Source organism: Pezoporus occidentalis, unplaced genomic scaffold (genome assembly GCF_034315485.1).
Source record: "Pezoporus occidentalis ecotype Australia unplaced genomic scaffold, CSIRO_AGI_Poc_V1 ctg4, whole genome shotgun sequence".
In the NCBI taxonomy this organism is placed as follows: Eukaryota; Metazoa; Chordata; class Aves; order Psittaciformes; family Psittacidae; genus Pezoporus; species Pezoporus occidentalis.
In genome coordinates, this window is record NW_026915724.1 from 2,035,941 (window position 1) to 2,056,768 (window position 20,828).

General features: G+C 39.0%; 1 protein-coding gene across 3 annotated transcripts in view; it reads left to right on the forward strand.

Annotated features, from left to right (window-relative positions):
• Window positions 1-20,828, forward strand: part of STAU2 (staufen double-stranded RNA binding protein 2) — a 144,074-nt gene that overhangs the window by 111,955 nt on the left and 11,291 nt on the right. The window contains exon 13 of one of the 3 annotated variants that reach the window (XM_062633179.1): window positions 3,599-4,557. The exons of the other annotated variants lie outside the window; for them this stretch is intronic. Within the exon in view, the coding sequence (XP_062489163.1) occupies window positions 3,599-3,616 (18 nt within the window). The 3' untranslated portion in view covers window positions 3,617-4,557. Of the gene's footprint in view, window positions 1-3,598; window positions 4,558-20,828 lie in introns of those variants that run through there. 3 annotated transcript variants of the gene reach the window in all.

The window sequence follows — 20,828 nt, forward strand, 5'->3', positions numbered from 1 at the left end:
TATCCCCATTGTTAATTAAAGAGGCAGCTAAATGCAAACTTCAGTCAGTTTCCTCTCACGCTTGACTTCTTCAAGCACTTTCCTGTAAAATTCTCGTGTTTACCTAAGCCCTTAGGTGAAAAGCCACCTTCCCCTCCCCTATGCCTAGTGGAGCTAACAAGCCATGGCTCTTCTTCTCCCAAAACTCTCAGCTCAGCAGAACTTAATTCACTTTCTTTGCCCAGTTCTAACACATGCCACCACATTAAGTCAGGAGAATGAACCTTCCTACCCTTTTATGCTCACTGGAGGATTGACTGACAGACAGGTAGTAAGCACTTCTTTGTATGTCATCAGTCATTATGTACTTTGACACTAAAACTAAATCAACTTAATTGCTACCTGCTGCCAAAAGAGGTGCTCTTATCCCTTTTCTGCCACCTTATTCCCAACTTTATGGTTGCTGGCTCCTTTGCACCATCACCTGCCCCTGCAGGGACTCAGTTCAGAGAAATGAACCCTGTGAAAACATGGGAATAGATTTATGACTCCCCTTGGGCACCAGCAGATGCACATGGTGGTGGAAGACTGGAGGCAGGAGCGTGTTCCTGGCATGGGAGGGGATAGATTGGACAGCTAATTTTAGAAGTGGCACAGTGTTAGATCAGCCTAGTTGTCCTGACAATCTAGTGTAGGTATTCTCTAGAGAACAGAATAATTGCAGTATTCCACAATCAACCTGTTGTTCCTGTTGTGAGTCAGCCTGTATAACTGAATTAACTTTCCCAGTGAATCGTGTTTCTAGTGTAGCTCATTTGCCATGGTTGCACAGATAATCTGTTAGTGGTGACACTAACGTGTACGTCTGCCATGCCACCCCTTGTCTTGATGCATCTCTTCAGGCCTGTAGGATGAATGAGATAGATATGAAAACTGACTAGCATTAAATATAACTTCATTTTTCCTGGCAAATTAATTGTAGGCCAGTCACTGATATGTCCTGATAGATAGTTGCAGCAGCATAATCAATGAAGCATCCACAAGGGCTGTAATGGTGACAGGGGAGTGGAGAAGAGGGGAGAAGAACTGCTTAAGCAGATTCTGGCACAAAAAAAAATTTACCTGAATAACCACTGCTGTAGTATAGGTTTAGCAAAGGCTTTTCTTTATCTAAAGTGTAAAGGACATTCACTTTTGAAGCAGATGGTCTGAGTTAAACCATACTGCCAACATGCCTGTGGATCCTTGCGACAATCTCAAAAGATTAACAGGGTAATGCAATTTGCTTCTTGGTGTCAATCAAAGTGGGTGAAAATCTGAGCCCTGAGTACAGGGTAAGATAAAGCAGCTGTCTGACCAAAACTGGCAATAAGTTAGTCCTAAAAGGAGCTTCTAAGATTAGATAGCGTATTCCGGGCTGGTTGTTCACACAAGATGAATGGTGGAGGAAGGGGCTGGGGACAAGAGGGGAATTTCTCAGGTATCACATCACCTGTTTGGAAGCATGCTCACCTTACTGAAACTGTTAGGCTAGAGCAGACACACTGGGTAAACGACAGAACAGATCTGAACCTGCAAAATATTGTAATTGTATACATATACCTTTGTTAGCATCTCAAGGAGTTACGCTTACATCAGCATCTTCAAATAACAGTTCCATGTTGTCTCTGCTGGTATTCTTCAGTACATGTCATTGCATGAAGAGTTGCGGAGCCAATATACTCTCAGATTCTCAGCAGGGGGTTGCTGAAATGAAAGGAGAGTGACAGCAGGATCAGTCCCACAGCATGATAGTGATACTTGTGAACAGCTTTGAAGCATTTGGACATGTAATATTTTGTTGCTGCATGTAAAGTTCTCCGATGTCTTTCAGAGCACTTTAAAATCTTGCCATATGCTCTAACCTTCTTTTTGTGTGGCCGTGGGTTATGTGCAAACCTTCAGGATGAGTGCTAGAACTGTTGTGAGCATATTGGATGCTTGCATGATTCAGGGTGCAACTTGAAATTTGCTCAGCATCCCACGCTGACTGCAGCCCATTGAACTAGGGTACTTTCAACACCTCATCACAGCAGGCTCTTAACAAGTGGACTGCATTATGTTAGCTCCTTGGAAGGAAATCAAGTACTACTCTCTTAAAATTGTCTGTCCCTTTCTTTCTGCCCAAATTTGTATAGGTTGACAAACTTCCTCTCAAGTAATTCCTTAGTGCTACTTTGCTCTGTAGCACATGGAGGAAGTTTGTCATGCAGAGCAGCCTGCGAGTCAGACCTGTTGGGCACATCACTGGCACGTCAGGTTCTTACACAGAGGCTAAAAGTAGTTTGTGTCAATGCTTCCCATTAGCCGCCCTGATTTTCAAATGGAAACTTGACTGTCACTTCAACTTAACTGCATCATTTCCTATCATACAACGATGAGCAGGTTTTGTTTTCCTAAATGTACTATGTGTAAAGACTTTAGAACCAGACTTAAAATGTTGGTTTGTTTGTAAATGAAAGCTGGTATTTCACGCTCATTCTTTCTTATGACCGTTCAAATCAGAGGCAGAGCTTTTGTTGTTCTCCCTAGTTAAAAACCCCATTCATTTAATGCTAATCGTGGGTAGCCTTTTAGTTAGAACAGGATCATTTGAAGTACATTTAAAGTATGCCTACAAAGTATAGCTGCATACTGCATAACATGTTAAGAACTTTAAATATTTCACATGTGTAAATATGCTTTATTACTGAAAGTGTACTTTATGCACTGTGAGCCCTAATTTTTTATTTTAGGACTTTGATTTACTTCAAGTTGTCTCTATTAATAAATTTGAGGTATACATCTCCAATTTGCAGGTCAGCCACCTTCTATCTTAAAAATGTTTCGCTTGTTTCCTCGGAAAAATTCTGAATTTCTGATTATGAAAGGGAGCTGTTTATCATTGTTTGAGGTGTTTGTTTGACAAGCAGTCATGCAGAAATAGTGCTGTGTGTAGGCTCCCAGTATAAATAGAAGCAATCATGATCCAAACTGTGGATAAGTAATTAGAATAATAAGTAGAAATAAAGAAGCTTTGTCAGCTTGCATTCCTTCTTCTGAAGCAGCTAAGGGCAAGTGTAGAAACTGATCCTTATCTTTTGTTTTTCCCTCCAAAATAAGGATAAAATTGGATTTATGAATAAGCGCTTATCATATGAATTTAGGTTTATGGAGGATGTACTCTAGTCTGTCAAAAATAGGTTGCCTAAGGCAGATTTGCTTCTAAAGAGAAAAATGCGATAAAGCTTAGGGTTCTAGTGAAACTGAACTGCACTGTACTTCAGTAGTTCAGTAATTCCTGAATTGTTACATTCAGATTTTCAGCCACTGTGATTCTTTGTTGATTAAAAAATCCTCTGATAAATACCAAGGACTAGAGAAGTGTCCATCTTTTCCTTCTGTCTGAACCTTTAGAAGGAAGAGAGAGATAATAATTTACACATAAAAATTAAATAGTGATATGAAGCTGTTATATGTATTTCAAAGAAATGATTGAGAATAGTGACAATGAAACTAGCTTCCATGAAAAGCGACCATCATGCCTATGCTATAGCCCGTATCTGACTAAGAAAGCTATGAAAAGTTGGTCTCATTTCAGATGTTTTCCACTCTTTGAACTAGGGGCTAGAGGATGAGGTCAAAAATGACTGCACATCATGTATGATCTGTACAGTCCCTACCATGACTTAATCAGCCTTAAATTATAGCAGAACAAACCAGTCTTCTGATTCTTTGTTGTATAATCTACTGAACACAACAGTCTGTGGATTATTCTTTGCTACAGGTTTGTAAATGTTCTGGAACTGAAAAATAAGCAGATGAAACCCATTTTTTTTCTAGTACTGCCAGTTCTTGTTTGTAGACTAGTTGTATAAATAACTCCAGGACATCTGACATCCTATTCATATAAAATGTGTTGTCAATATTTGGCATGAATAGGTTCCATTTCACCAACGTTCTTTTTGGTTCTTTTTTTTTTTTTTTCTTTTTTTTTTGTGGGAGTATTTCTATCTTTTTAATCATTTTGGAATTTGGAAATTTATTCATATCTCCTTAAGCTTATAACAGCTCAAGGAACACATAATCCCTTTTAGGCAGCCGTTTTTACAACTCTTGGTGTGTGCCTCCGAATCAGCATCAAACATTGGCATCTCCACTTCCTTCTTCATCAGAAGTAGTGAAGTTTCATCAGAACTAGTGAGAAAAAATATTTCAAGAGAACGTAAAGATGTGGTGCTTCTGTCCTCAGGGAAAACCCCCCAGACAAACAAAAAAGAAAACATATTTAATATTAAATGGAAGAACACAACACGACTTTTCAAATCCATCCTGTGTACTTCCTTCAAACTTACCAAGGAATTTAAAATTTCTCACTGAGGATGGACACTCATTTTGAGACTGACAAATAATAATGAGAATTGAATATGATTTGTCATAAGACAGAGCTCCTTTGCCTGAATACCTGTAGTGTGACTTGGTGTTTTTTTTTGTGTGTGAAAACCTTGGATTCAGGATATCCTGTTTCTCAGGTCTAGAAAAGAGCAAAATTCAGAATAATGTAGTTTTCAGTCTTATTGTTAGTTTAATAAGATGCCCTATCACCTACTTGTTCCAGTTTTCTGATCCATTTGATATAAGTACCGCCAAAAATATTTGGGCTCACTATTTCAAAAATCACTTCTGAGCTTCCGAGCTCCTGAGGCTGCTATATACACTGGCTATCTCCCAGCCTCAGGCAGGGACAAGAAGCAGGTGCCCAGAAGGCCTCCTTGCTGACTTCTCTCCAGCCTGACTTTTCCCCAGACATAATCCAAGTGCATGGGTTGCAGGAGGCATTGCAGCAAGATCGCTGGAGCAGGCAAAGGGTACCTGCTCCTGCGGTGCTCAGTGTATGTACCTCAGGAACTGCTCTGATGCACACCCTGGGAGTCATCACTGAGGTGAATGAAATATGCTGGGTCTGGCCCTGAAGAGCACTGAAAGTCTGTGGACCATGGCTGTTCTCCTGCATGATGTTCACATCTCAAGGAACTCCAGTGTGTCCAAATCTTCCTCTTCCAAACTTCAGATCCCACTGTTCAGCATGCTGAACTCAGCAAGAAATTATTCAAGGAAATGCTTCAGGCAATGGAATATAAAACTTTGAAAGGTCCAAAGGTTTCTGCTTGTAATGGGATCCCAGTATCACTTAAATTCATGGATTACCTGATCCTTTTTTCTTCTTAAACTGGATATTAAGATACATGGAAAATCCACAGTGTTTCAGCCTCCAGGAGCTTAGCAGTAAGAGCCTATTATACTGTAGGTAGGTATAACCCTAATCTCTCTTGCCGGCCTCCCTGGCTGGAATAACAGCCTGAGAACAGGTCACTTTATATAAAATAATAACTTTGGGGGATTCATGGCTTTGCTCTTCCCAGGTTATGAGCCCAGACACAAAAGTCTGACCAAAGCAATGGAGCCTTTAGAAAACGTTTCCAGAAGAAGGGCTGGATGTCTAAGCTGTTTTCCCATCCCGACTCAGAGAATGGTTTTTATGGGATCATATATCAACAAATAAACTTTTAGCTAAGCTATGGGAACAAACCCAAGTGGTTTTGGCCAGTAATAACATCACAGTTGAATAAGGATGATGCAGAAACCTGAATTTTCAGAACTTAATTTTGTCTTGTATTGCTAATACTCCATTTGAAATTAATAGGTGACATTCTGCCTCAGTTTTATTTTAACTCTATTTCACAATTAAACTTTTCAACAAAGCCACAGCATTTCTCAAGGTTGAAATCAATATTCTCCGATAACTTAATTCCATTTCTGGATGCAACAGACCTAGATTCTTTCTACACTAAATGGAAACAGAGTGCAGGGTATTTAATATCCTGTCACTGAGACAGTGCAGGCTGCTCCTCTACAGTGAGTAGTATTTAAGTACATGAGTTTTGAGAATAAAAATGAGCTGGTAAGCTAATAAAAGGGTAAGATGTAAAGACAGTCATTGTTTTTACAGCTAAGTAAGGCCTCACTAAATAATTTCAAGCAGTTTGAATGTTTAGAATAATCTTTTTTAGGGTAATCTGTCCAACTAACTCTTCATAACATTAATACTTTGAAATAATTGATTTTCAAATACTGAAGCAAGCAGACCATGAAATTTAAGACTGAAAAGCAATAAAGACAAATTGGTTTAATCTAAAAAACTATTTTTTAAAAAATGCAGTACAAGTTCAGTGAAGCACAGCTCATGTTTTAAGAAAGCCTTTGTTTGTCTTGCATGGAAAGAGTCCTACCAATTCTTATACAGATTTATTGTATATTCTTGAAAGAAACACAGTATTGTTTAGAGGAGGTGGGCGTTCATAGGTCAGTTATAACAATCTACAGTTTCAGGCTGTTGACTTCAGGATATACAGCTGTTTAAAATTCTATATATTGTATAGCCAAATAAGGTAAACACCCACTTTTAGGCTAGAATAGAGCTGATGATAGTATTCTGACCACCTGCTTTCATAATCTGAATTCAGTACCCACTGAATTCAGTACCACTCTGTTGTTGCCCAGTAGTATACTGTATCTGTCTGGGATGGACTAATTTACTTCATAGCAGCCTGTATGATGCTACAATTTAGGTTTGTGACAAAATCAGTGTTGATAACACACCACTCTTTAAGTCGCTGATGAATAGCGCAAGCACAAGATCAAGGTGTTCTCTGTTTCTCACTCTACCCCAGTGCAAATAGGCTGTGGTGGGCAGGAGGTTGTCAGGGGACACAGCTGAGGCAGCTGACCCTAACTGGCCAAGGAGATATTCCATGCCATATAACATTATGTTCAGCAATAAAGCATGGGGGAGAAGGGGGGGGAGGGAGGGGTAAGAGTTTTTCCAAGGTAGCCATCACTTGCAGAGTGACTGAGCATTGGTCTGCTGGTGGGAAGTGGTGAGTGCCTTTGTATCGCTTGGATTTACCTCTTTTTTCTTCACTTACTAAACTGACTTTATCAACCCATGAGTTTTCTCATTTTTGCCATTCCAGTTCTCTCCCCCATCTTGCTGGGGGCGGGGGGGAAAATGAGCAGGGAGATGGATGGGGGCTTAGCTGACGCCCAGAGCCAACCCACCACAAGTAAGCAAGAACTCTTTGGATGCCTTCAAACATTTCAGTTCAGCAGAATAGGGTATTCTGCATTAAGAAGGTGCATAGTACTGAAAGCTCCAGGCTTCATGTTTGATAGTTTATGTTGCTGGCAATATTCAACTTTATGCTCACATCGTAACAAAAAGTTAGGTATCACTTTTTTTGTTTCTTTTCTTCTTTATTAACTCTGTTAATACACACAGTTCAAGGCTTTGATCTCAAATGTATCCTTAAGCCTAATCTGCAAAGTGTGAGGTGGCCATTGATTTTGAGCATGCCATGTACTAGACTCAAAAATGAGGGTTCATGTACCTAATCTGCACAGAAATCATATAGCTTGACCCGCAGTGTCTTCTTGGCACATATATATATTTATATATATATATATTTTTTTTTTTTTCCATTTCAAGCCTATCATTGGTTTACAGGAAACTTCAGACTAGGGCAAAAAATGTGACCTGCTCTTTTATTTTTATTATATATTCAGCATTTCCTGAGTTATCCTGAGAAATCTGTTCCAGTATATGATAAACTCTATTGCTCTTTCTCTACACTATACAGAAATAAACACTTTATTTGCATATATAAAACACAGTTTCAGTTTTCAGCCTTGGGTTATATGCAGTATGTTCCTCAAAGCTCTGGAAGTAAGCATAAAATCATCTCTTAGTAATGTTTGCTGATAGCATAAAGGCCAGCAGAGCGTTCCATGGTGGTAAGTTGTAGAATACAATATAGTAAGCCCAGCTGATTCAACAAAGTACATCCTGACACAGCTAACTGCACGATTATTCATCAAGGAGCAAGGGATCAAAGCCATAACAAAGAATTTTAGCCAAAAAGTAAGTAACTGATCAGGGGTCATATAAGATGGGCATCTGCATAAGAGTTCCCATAAGACTACTTGACCATGAATGTCACAGGTAATAGTATTTATGAGTTAGAAGGTGTATCCTTGTATATGGCATTGGTCAAGCTGATGCTGGAAAAATTCATCTAGTCCTGATAACAGCATTTTTAAAGGGATATGGAAACACTGAGGTAAGTTCAGAAAACAGCCACAAAAGTATTTTCTGGAGGAAGTGGGGAAAAATCCCTTCCATTGGGAGACTTGAAACCTCGTTTGGTGTAATGTCTTAATGAAAAAAACTGGGAGCTGACTTGAGTCTGTCAAAGTATTTACAAAATAAAAATTGTTGTTGCCTAAGGGACTCTTTAGTCTATCTGAGCAGGACATAATAAGAACCAATAGCAAAATTTTGAAGGGATGCAAATTCAGATGACAAAGAATAAGTTCTAAGCAGAAAAATGTTTATTCATGGAAAGTGACTCCTAAATGTCTCTAACACTTTGTGGAGCAGGGTAGGATTTCTTTGGTCAACACACAGGGACAGCATTATTATAATAGGACATAAGGGAGGACAGACTACACCAACTCGGATTCCCTTCTGGCTTATGAATTGATGAATATATGTGGTTTATAATTATGGAACAGAAATCTCACTAACCTGTAACATTTATTGCTGGTCCAAGTAGCACAGACCAGGAAAATGCACATTACCAGAGAGGGAGAGCAGCTAAACTGAAAAAAGTGTACCCAGGTATGGTACCAACTTGCTTTCATAATGAGGTCTCAGATGAAAGCTGACGAATTCTGGGTAATTCTTTTTGAATCTAATGATACGGTGAGGTCTTTTTTTCACTTCTGATTGCAGTTTTGAATAATGGATTCTTGTGTTTTAAGTCTTTCCATCTCCTGTAGAAGCAATTTCTAGCTATGATGGATTTCTCAAAATAAGAGAGGAAGCCTAGTATCCGGTCTCTGGTTAATACAAGCACAGCTGAGAACTGCAATTTTGCAAATGGTTTAAATCAACACAGCCAGGCTCATTACTGTTCTTGTTTGCTGTAGTTTTCTGAGGAGAAGGCAGGAAGGGTTGCTTTTAAAATTCTTACGTGTAACTTGGTCTCCATTCATAGCTCTTTTGTTCAAGGCTGGGATGGAAGAACAGACCTCTGAATGACAAACATCATGGGGAGACTCTGGAGTTCTTTATACACCTAACAAGTTACTTTTACACTGCTACTACTTTTTCAGCATTGGGTAGCTTTCCCTTTTTTTCAGCAATAAAATGATTAATACTTTCCTGTGGATACTGTGTCTTACCACAGCATATGTTTCCTTCCACAGTATTTTTCTGTTTATAGAGTGAGCATATTTTTGCCCATGTTTTACGACTGTATGAAAGCTTGAAAACTAAAGAGAAGTTAAATAATAGCTCTCAAAAAAATTTGGTGATTTAACTTGGGCTCTGAAGCTCTAAGTTCAAAGCCCATCTTGGATCTCGAACTGGCAGACATTAACACTCGGTTTGAATATTCCCTGTTGGATGCATCATAAAAATGAAAACACAGCCACGGTCTGTTGTTTTATCTACTGGTGGAATTCTGTCTTTCTACAGATCTACTTGTTTTCCACAAAAAGATACATTATTTACTACTGCAATCTAAAAGAGATGGATTTAGGGTAGGGGGTTTCCCTGCATCATAGGGGAATTTCTCCTTAAACCACAGAGTAGTGAAGTGTATTTCAGTGACCCCAGCCTAGGTTTTTCTTTTCTTTCCCACTTAATATTCAGAACCCATTAGCAGGGCTTAGTATATCCAGATCAATTTTGCTAAGTTTTGTCTAGTTCCATTAGTGCAAGACAGGGTTCTGCAGTGTACAGGGGACACCCCGCTCTCCTCCTGTCCAGCTGATTCTGCTGTTTTGTTCCATATACACTAAAGAATGCCAGAAGCTGATTTTAAGACATCTCAGGTAACTGTGCAGAAATGGGCAGAAATTTTCACAACATGGCCAGATAATATTGTTCCATGATTTGCAACTACTATGCATGATAACTACTATGTTGGAATTCCAAAGTTTCCTTATAAACTATGTAGTCACGAAAACATTTTTTGTACCTTTCAGACACCTACAACACTTTTAAGTGGGTTAGTTTTATGGGTTGCTCTATAATGAAAGCACAAAAAGAAGCATTTTCAGAGGTTTAATTCTCTCCCCTATTTATTTAGGATAGGACAAATTATGCTCCAAAGATACCTGGCTCCTGGCTGCTCACAATAGACAATTAATTTTGACTACATCTTTGGCAAGTTCAGGGTTAAGTGAGAATGAATCCATCCATGAATTACTAGCCTGCCATTTCTTCTCCAATTAACAATTTATTGGGGATTTTACTAAAATAAAAGATACTACTGGTTATGAAACTGGTTATGAAATAGGAATAGTTCAAGGTTATGCAAGAGCATTCTCTGTAGTGATGCAGTCTGACATTTGCAGACATTTTGAATATAAATATTTATAGGAGAAGGATACGTCTAGACCCAGGTAAGTGGAATGTGGTATTAGAATCATGCAGGATTAATTTTAGGAGTGGAGTTCTTGTTCCATTCAACCCAGTTCCCAGTAGTTATTCCACTCCAAAGACAGAGTTCTGTTAGCTTGAGGCTGGGCACAGAAATCTAGCCATATTTAGCTCAAAGAGAATATGTATTTCTCTGGTAGAAGAGACAATTGTGAGATGATGGCTTTAAACTAGCGAGAAAATGTTTCAAAGTGGAGGGACAATTTAAATTCTTTAACCTCCACTTGTATGAGCTACTTCTTGGCTTCTCATGTATAAAAGCTTCTTGGCATGTGCCCTGCCTGGGGTCGAGTAGGACGTGGGAGAGATTGTGCTTGGATGTCTGGAGTACTACCACTTGGGGGGGAAAATGTGTAGCATTCCAACAGATATAATTAATGACAAGTGTTGTTGTCTTTCTCCTGTGCCATCCACCCAATGGCTGCCTGGTGCTGACCCCTTGCTGTCCTGCTGACCTCTACAAAGTTTATTTTAAAAAGGCATCCTTGCTTTCCCAAACTTTTCAGCTAGGCTTCCCTTGGGCTTCTTATTCAGTGCATGCCCAAGTCTATGCCTGTGTCCACTCCTCAGTGATCAGACACAAGTGTTTCCATTAGAGGGATGATTAATGGAAACTTCCTTGGGAATGGGAAAGGAAGAAGTGGGTAATACAAGTCAAGAAATGTGTTAAAACTGAACAAAGGAACTTTGTTCAAAAATAACTTATTTTTCAAGTGAGCGGCAAATTGCCTTTACTCACTTGGGTCCTGCCCACATCAGTAAAATGCTACAGTTGTTTCTGCAGTGGTGGGCTTGAGAGAAGTTTGTGCTTTCAACCCACTTTGTAGTGAGTGATCACATCAAATAATTCCACTGGCTGAGTAAGCTTCTGTGTTGGCAGATTTAGTAGATACAGGTGTGTTGGTAGATTTAGTAGATTTAATGATGTGTAGTGCAGGTCATGGAGTTTTTGCCATCTAAACACAAAGTAATAAAGCAATGCACAGGACTGAAAAGGGTACAGGAATCCAAACTGGCTATTATGAGAGCACAGCTGTCAAGTTACTTCTACCTGGTAGCATTCTCCAAAGAGAAAACTGCATGACTGAGTCCTTCATTTGCATGATGAAGATCATAGATCAATTTCTGTCTGATCTCAAACATCACCTCACCCTTTGGTTACCCTTTTTTTTTTTTTGTTATGGGATGTTAGAGGCAAAAACCTGTTTCTTCCATTTTGATTAGACCTCATGCTTAGCTCTTTGGTGCCCAGAGACAGCATCCACCCTGTCAGCCAATGCAACCTCAGATTGAAACAACTCAACAAGGAAATGGATGTGATGACTGATTTTTCACTGCTGAGGGGAGCTGGTGAGAAACATGAATGAAGGACAGAGAGTAATAATGTTGTGAGGAACTGAGGAGCTCTGTGCTGTCACTTCGCTGGGAAAGTAGAGGGCTGGAGTTTCTAGCACTGCCAGGTGGGACCTTCCACAGTGCTTTACAAGGAAGAAGTTTTGTATTTTCCAGGAGAAATCAGTGCTTTTTATAGCTTGCTCTTTTTAGTCTAACAGTCTAACAGTGTATTAAGAGCTGTTGCAGAGACAACAATAAAAAATGTTATCTTCCCACAAGCCAAACAGTGCCAGCAGCTCTTCTGCCTGCCAAACTTTGCTGTTCAACAGAAACAATCAACTCTGACTACTTGGTAAGTTGTTAATTGGCATGTACACATCATATTCTTTATGGAGTCAATTTCTCAAGGCTAGTGCTTGATTCTGTTGACAAATCAGAGAAACTGGGCAGTTGAGCTGTGGTGCTACAAGGAGACTGAGGCGTGGGGCTGGAGCTGCTGTTTTCTGCTCAGCAAACCATGTCTGAAACTCCTTTGCAATCTGTACATCAACAAATAAATTAATTCCACCTTTAATTCCACTGAACCAGTTCTGCACGTGCTCCTGCCCTCTCCCATTGCCAAACCCCATTGGGCACGATGTGCTTGTGAAGGGCTGGTGCTGGCTCAGACGTCCACGTGCCTGCATGAAGGGAAGGCTTGCCCCTCCCTGGCATAGCAAAGGCATTCTGCTTTTGTGACATCTGGGCCATTTCAGCTGTTATAAGGAGGGGTTTGCTCTTTTTAGAAATTATTAGCAAAGTAAGCATGCTGTTTATTAGAATATGTAGTGTATATGTATATTGTGAACTTGTAACTGCGATACAAAAATACCAGAGCACAATTCTGAACCATTTATTAAAAACTCCTTCCTACCCCTACCCCAGTGATGAGTGGGAATTACATTTTGAACATGCAATTTTATTTTTTTTTTATTTTCTGTTTTTCTTTTAGGATTCATAATAATTTATATTCAGTTATAAGTTGAAATCACATGTTTAAAATCATATCAAAATATTAGGTAAAATTACTTTACTTCAGCTCTTCAGATATGACCAGCTTTCATGAAACCGTGGCAACAGTTAAAACACAGGAGAGCCAGTGATCACAAAGAGCAGCTAGAAACCTTTTTTATTATGTTTCCTGAAAAGTACCGTTCATGTAAACTGCATTATTAACTCAGTGTTCAGCTGCTGGTAACACTGATGTTGTCAGACCAGCTTTAGCCAGGCACAATACTATAAATAAGACCTAGAAAAGATCAAACTTTGGCAATATAGAAATATAAGTAGTATATATGGCTAATGAGGGAACAAACTTTGTGTGAACACTGAAGAAGATATTTTCTTAGGAATGACAGTTTATTCATTTTAGTACAATTTTATGGGGCCATCTTCTTAATAAAGTGTTCTTTCACACAGTCTGGTAAGTGTAATAGTGATTAGATTTTTTCTCCAAGATTGTTGAGTTTTTGTCAGCTACCATTCTTCATTTCTTTTGCTTATATAGAGAGGGTTTTTTTACTGCATTTGAATGATTGATATTCATTCACTGTATTGTTAATTATTGCACCCTTACTGGAGTAAACTAACCAGCTTTGTCAGTTCAGTAGTGCTTCTTTTGTTTTCTTTTCTATGATTAATACCCATTTTTGATAACAAGTTACAGTTCAGTCAATTGTGACTTAAATACGCGAATGAGATTAATGTTAGGGAAATACAAATTATTAACGAATTTGCAGGGGTGGTTGATTTTAATGAAGTGAGTTTCTTACTAAATACATGTTCAAATGATCAAATTCCTCTATAGCTAGAAAGAAAGAAACGCCACTGTTTGTCACAGCATTGGCAATAGGGAGCATGCTTGTATCGTGTCATTAACTTCTTATTTGAGTAAAGTATTTTTCAGCCATTTAGAATCATAAATTGAGTAGAAACAGACCAAAATTAGTAGATCATAGACTCCACCTTCAGGGCAACTGGGTTAGTCCACTGCTTTGTGTCTCATGAAGCTTCACCTAAGAAGTCCACAGAGCTTTATTCTACCAAGGTGATATCTATAGACAGAGAACTGACCATGCTCTTTCACATCTCTTCTAGACAGGCACTTTATTTTATTTAATTTTTTTCAGATCTAGAATAATTTGATTTTGGCTGCCAGGCAAGGAGAAAAACTTCAGTTCTGAGGTAGACGTGGTCTACAGAAACACTGTATTTTCCTGACAGAACTGAAAGGTTTTCAGCATTTGATCTTCTCTTTTTGAGTGTAGTCCACAGGAGAAAGGGATATGTTGTTTGGCAGCTATCTTGCCAAAAATGAGGGTGAATATTCCCATGTATAAAAGAACGAGGACAAAATGGGTTTCATAGAGGAGCGTGTCAAAATGCAATAGGCACTGGGGTGACTTAGAAAGCCTCTTTTTTTTGTTGGTGCCAGGGTCATTTTTGTTTAGCTGGATGTGTGTTGCAGTTCAGTAAAGACACACAAGAAAGTTACTATCCTCAATATGGGGATTAAGTTGTCTTCTTTTTCTCAGTTTTTTAAAAAAGTATTCCTCATTTATAGGGAAAATGGTTAGATAAACATGAAAGTATTCCGTTACTGATGGCTGTTCCAGGGACTTGCTTTATTTTTTGTTAGAACCATTGTAGTACTATCCTTTGCAGACTGACGTTGGTTTACATCGCAGTTTGGATGATCTTCTCCAGTTGTATAATCACAGACCAGCATGCGGAGTCTGTGGGTGGTTTTAAGAGATTTTCTAGGTTTCTTTGTTTCAGGAGTTTGCTGTCCAAACATTATATGATTTGTTTATACTGATTTCATTGTGAAGGAAAGAATAAGTCTGATCTCCTCTCCTTTTCTTTATTGTAACTTGATAGCATGACAGTTATCTCAAGCATGGTTTCTGTTAGATCTTATTTGTACTTGAAGCATATTACTGTATAATACTCATGGTTATGAATGTATTTTCTCTGCTTCTTGTAGCAGCCTTAAAAAGCTAGTATTTCCTTTATGCTATGATTGTATTGTTTATGTGACAGCTAAAAGTATTAAATACTTAGAGATAACAGACTGGGCATAATCTTTTAGTCTCTACTGCCATTTAAGTATTTCTGCTTTTATTGTGAGTGTTTTGATTCTAAGAAACTTAATTTTACTCTATAATGGCAGAGTAAAATTGTTTGTAGCATGATCCTGGAAGCCCTCACATAGGGTTTGCATACATGAGCAGGCTTATTGGAATCATTTGCATAAAGAGAGCTTGAGTAGTTAAGGATTATTATTATTTTTCTTAATAAAGTCTTTTATTAAGATAGAAATGTATATTGATTACCATGCCTCATATGGAAAAATATTAGCTATAACAACATCCTGAAGGATTTATTCTTAGCTGTGGTTGGAGCAGTTGCTAGTGGTTTCTGTGTTTTACACAGTAACATAGACCTATTCAGGAAACATGAAGTCAGACTCTGTTCCTTCCACAGCCTTAAGGTATTTGTAATGTCCTGTCACAGGAGACTGTCTAAATGCAAGTACAGCTATTTATCTACCTTTTCAGATAACCAGAGCCACTGTATAACAAAAACTTAATATACTCAGGATTACACAGAGAAATCATGAGGAGTATTACTGCATCCTACCAGCTGAAGTAGCCACCAAAAAACAGAGTACTGGACTGCAGTTCCTGCTTTCATCACTTCCTCATAAAAGTGACATTTCATTTCATTTCACATTTCATTTCACTTTTGGGTGACATGGTTTAGTGTGAGGTGTCCCTGCCCATGGCAGGGGGGTTGGAACTAGATGATCTTAATGTCCTTTCCAACCCTAACTATTCTATGATTCTGTGATTCTATGATTCTGTGATTCTGAATTTAATGTTAAAGTATCGATTAGATAAAGGACAGAAATTATCTAGGGAGCATAGGGGTGATCCTTGGGATAACTCAGTATCTGTAGTGATGATTATCCTATGGAGTCAGGTTCTTCCTTGGACTCTTCTTTCACCCATGAATGTTATGTCTTCTGCAGTATCTGAATCTTCCCTGTCACTGACCTGAAGGTTAGACTGTCACCTGGGATGTAGGATGTGTGATTTGTTGACCTTAAGCTAAGAAAAGTAAAATTTGTAACTCTTGTACACTGGGCAAGTGTTTCCACACCTGTGTCACTGAGAAAAAGGGGAATCTCACCTCCATCCACTTTACTGGTGTTCACCTTCTCAGTGAAAACAATGAGCTCTGCTCAGGCCTGTCAAATTGCTGCAAGAGCCAGCTGTCTTGGGGAGAGGTCTGTGTATCTGCAGACACTAGCTGACCAAGCTGCCGTGTCCTCTGCATGTGATCCTGGCTTTGCAGCTGAACTCAAGGGAGCAGGAGTTCACCTCTGGGCTTGGAGTACCTCATTACCTACAGGTAGATGCATACTCAGCATGTAGCTTTCTTGGGTTGTTCTTCAGAGAAACCTGGCTCTCCTCTTAACACCAAATAAAGAAACTGAGCGCTTAACTTTAGACCTTTTTGATTTTATTCCAAGGATATGCTATTTTCTATTTTACAGTGCCTAATTCGTAAGCACCTGAATTCTTTATTGAGTCTAACCCTGACAGGTTATTTTGTCACTAGCAAGATTTTGAATAAGCTCTTTTTGACAGCTGTGGTTAATGGATTTTAATATTAGAGGCTAGGATGAAATGATAAAATAGCTGTGAGCAGATCTTCCAGACTAAAAGCCAGCTGTTCAGTAAAGCTGTTGGACATATATCTATATTTTTGACTGTAACTGTAAATGGAGGAAAAGCAGGTCCATAGTTACAGAGCTCAGTTAATCAGAGTCAAGGAGTATCTCATCTGCATTGCTGAGCTGCCAGTTGGAGAGGTTCCTGAATTTAAGAAGGCAGAGTTCTTAAGGAAATCTGGTTCCTGCTTGTTAATGTCTCTCTTGAAGCACTTTTTGAGCTACGTACTGCTCGGTGTACCCTGTTCTTACCACAGAAGCCTGTATGACACCATTCATGGAGATGACTGAAAGTACCTGATCCATCCCACATTGTTAGTACTCTTTTTATCTTTCTACCTGTGTTGCAGTAGCAGCCAGAAGTAGGAGTTAATGGCTGTAGAGCAAATCCAGGTGTGCACAGCCAGTTCCTACTTAAATCAACAAGCAAATGGCAGTAGAAGCTGAATCTGGGGGTAGATTTGGCCTTTCCATTGAAAAGGGGAGCTGCAAGCAGTATAAAATATAAAATATAAAATCGTCCAATAAAAAGTATATCGGCCACTTAACAAAATTAACAGGAAGGTAACTGGTACTGATTTTAGGTGAAGGCTAATCCTTCACCTCAAGACGCATTTGCTAAAGAAATGGTTGAAATTGTATGTGAAATAGCAGCACTGGACTAGGCAGGGGAAAAAAATATGCATTACAAGAGTTTTCTGCAATGCTGTCATTTAACTCAATCACTAGAGCGATGAGTCACTGAAAGGAGATCAGTTTTTTATTTCACCTTTAGGAAATACCAAAATGCTCTCACAGGATTTTGAGGTAAAAGGAGAAACAATGAGGCCACGATACTGCTCCTGTATTACAGAAAGGCAGGTTAAAATACTCTATTTGAAAAATATATTTTATTAACAATATGCATAGAAACATGGAAAGGAATGGGGGGACAGAGATAGTATATTTTTTTCTTTTTGTTGCATAATAAAGGCTAATTTCGGGGCACTTGGAAGGTATTCTCATACCTGAGATAAGAAGCTGAGTCCAAGCGTAAGGCTCAATGTCTTTCCTGTACTGAGGGACTAGACAAAGTACAGCTTGCATTTTATCCACCAGATTCAGCGGCATCTTCCAGGTTTCTCAGGTATTGTGAGTATCCTCAGATCCCAACTGTAAGTTGGAATTTATACATCCAATCTAAAATTATAATAGGTCTGTGGAAGAAGTCCTCTTAAAACATCAACTTCTTTGGCTGCCACCTCCTGTCAGAATATGTGTCAGTTGCCATACACTAGCTCTCCCCAAAAAGTAATGTTATCTTGCAGTTCATCACTAATTCCAAACACTCAGAGCTGGGGTTGCTGGATGCTATAAGCTAATAAAGAATGTATAGAAGATTAACAGCAGGAGCAACAGATCCAGGTTAAAAATTCAGTGACCAGGAACAAATGTGCCCTTTATTTAATCTCCAGCTAAAATCCTAGATACTTTATTGGCTTTAAACTTTTCTCATTTAGTAGAAAAATCTAAGCTTATTGTTTCTTCTTAATCACAGCCACTTTAAATGGGACATATATGGCTCTATAAATTAAGCTAGCACAGAACTATTCTGTGTCTAAAAGACTTGGAAATTGTTTGGCAGTTAACTGTTAAATGGTATCTAAAATACCTGGAATTTCCTCTGAAGAAGTATACGCTTCTAACAGAAAGTTAGAAAATCTAATTTACACCAGAAATGATGGAAATGTACTGCCTGATAATATCATATTAGCTAAATATACGCCTGGAAAATGATGAGCTAAATGGCTCTCCAAGGTCACACAGCAGATTAGTGGCAGAGTCACTGTCTTCTGAATGAAACAGATTTTTTATCCCACAAAGCCCCATCATGTTCAAGTATTTTCATTCACTTTGAAATGAACTAGTCTAACCTCTTGAATTTTTTTTCACACTGAAAAACCAACAAGTACACAAATGTGCCACGCCAAACATAGTCAAGCCCAGTCTGTGATATTTTGACTGGAGAACCTATCCTGGACCTAGAAAACCTTTCCTCAAAACTGACATATTCTCATAAAAAGATTTGTTTCCTGATTTTGTGTTTTTCTGAGAAAGAATTTTGATTAGCTCTCTTCCTGATTCCTAGTTCAGTGCCCTACCCAGCTGGTCACATGTCCCCCCAGCAAATATGAACACGTCCCCTCTTTGAGGAGTAACAAGATCTGCAGCATCTTCATAATACTTCTGATGTACTTTTCTTCTCAAATTTGGGGCCTTGACATAAAAAGGCTGGAATGAAGGATATGGTGTTGTGAATACCCAAGTGAAGGCAGGGAGCCAACAAAATGCTGTTGTAATTACAAGTGAACATTCTTGTATCATAAAACTGCAAAGAAAAAGCTATAAATCAGAGCTGGCCTGGTGGTCCCTGGCAGCAAAGCACAGGAGATTTGAGCTCATTCCCTGAGCTAGCCAAGAGTGGGATCCTCATGGAGGCAGCAGCTCATTCCAAGGGAAGGGCATTCCTCGTGTCTCCTGAGTGATGGTCATGAAGCACTGATTTTGGTGGGAGTCAGATGCAGCCTTCAGCCCTGCAGGAGTAATAATTTGAAAAGTGCTGGCCATTGTGGAAAATAAAACAAATTGAGAACCGGAGGAATTTTATCTTCAGGAGCTCTTGTGTGCGTGTTTAAGAGCCTACCACTTTCAGTGTTACATCTGCACTATTGTCCAGATCCCCTATTTGATCACTTATTGTACTGGAGTATGTAAGATCATCCTTTATTTCAGGTACCTAGTTTCATGTTTCCATACAGAAACTCATGACACCAAACTGTGCTAAAACCTGTCTCTGGGAATTAGAAAAATGCAATGCAATTAAGTAATACTATCCAGACTGTCTCTACTGAAGTCCCTGTCACTGATGAACATGGACTCGAACTTAATCTTCAGTTAGAAATGAGGTTTTCTTCTGTCTTGGAACATGTTCCCTGTTTTTCTTTCTGGTGTCTCATAAGGATTTAGCTCTTGAAAGTCATTGATCTGTCTGGAAAATTCACCAATTTGAAAAAAAATTGAGTAAGTAGCAGGAGGGTAGGAAAGTATTAAAGCTGTGTGCATGGGGCACTTTTTCTAGAGACCTTTAATACAAGCTCTGCGTGGGTTATTTTCTGTCCCTCTGAAAGATGTGGCTTGAGCTGAGCCCACATTTACAGTATGGGAGGGGCAAAATAAGATGATCTCCTGTTGTTAAAATAAAAAATAAAAAAGTCCTGAGAATACACAAGTGATTACAGCAAAATAAGCCCCAAATTGACAGCTGCACAAACAGCACTTGCCCAGCAGTGGTAGTCAGCTACTAGGAATGCCCAGTTTCCCATCAGATTGGTAAGAATTTATAATTAATAGCACATTTGGGGACTTTTCTGTAATGAAACCACAATTGAATCTGCTAACCTGATTACAGAGGAGGCAAAGGAGAGAGGGCAGAAATTCAGTGCCTCGCTTTGCTGAGTACATTATCTGCCTGTTGATAGCAGCATGAGACCAAGACAGACAGTGTTTTCCAGAATCAGCCCCTGCACTGGTTTAAAAGATGCAATCCTGAAAGGTGAAGGGCTCTTTCCTGAACAGATGTGACCCCCTTCAACTCTGATAAACTTCCCAAAAAGATGAGGGAAATCTGTGCCACAGAGGATGTGCTCAGCACATTGAGGAATTAAGTTAGTAATGTCCCAGATAGCTGTGGATACCTCATTGTAGGAGTCAGTTTTTATTTAATTTTTTTTAATAGGAGCATACACATCTGTCTTTATACCCAGCAGCTTTTCTGGCCCACAAGAAGTCCTCTGTGAGTTTCCCCAACTGAGCTCAGTGGGATCTCTGTCAGCTGCAAGATTTATGTCATCTTTTTCAGTCCTGAGAACTGTTCCTTAAGCTTTTCACATCTGGATTTAATTGGAAAGACATTAAAAGACATTAAGTGTGCTGGAAAAGCATATTTTAGAGAATATCTTTATAGACACTTCCATTAAAGGAGCTGATGGTTGTAGGTTAAAATAGGATGAGGACAAGCCATCAACAGTTAGCAAGGGCAAACTTACATTACAAACTACTTCAGATGAGAAGTTCAGCCTGTAGCTCTTGGGCCTGACTCTGATCTCACTTAAA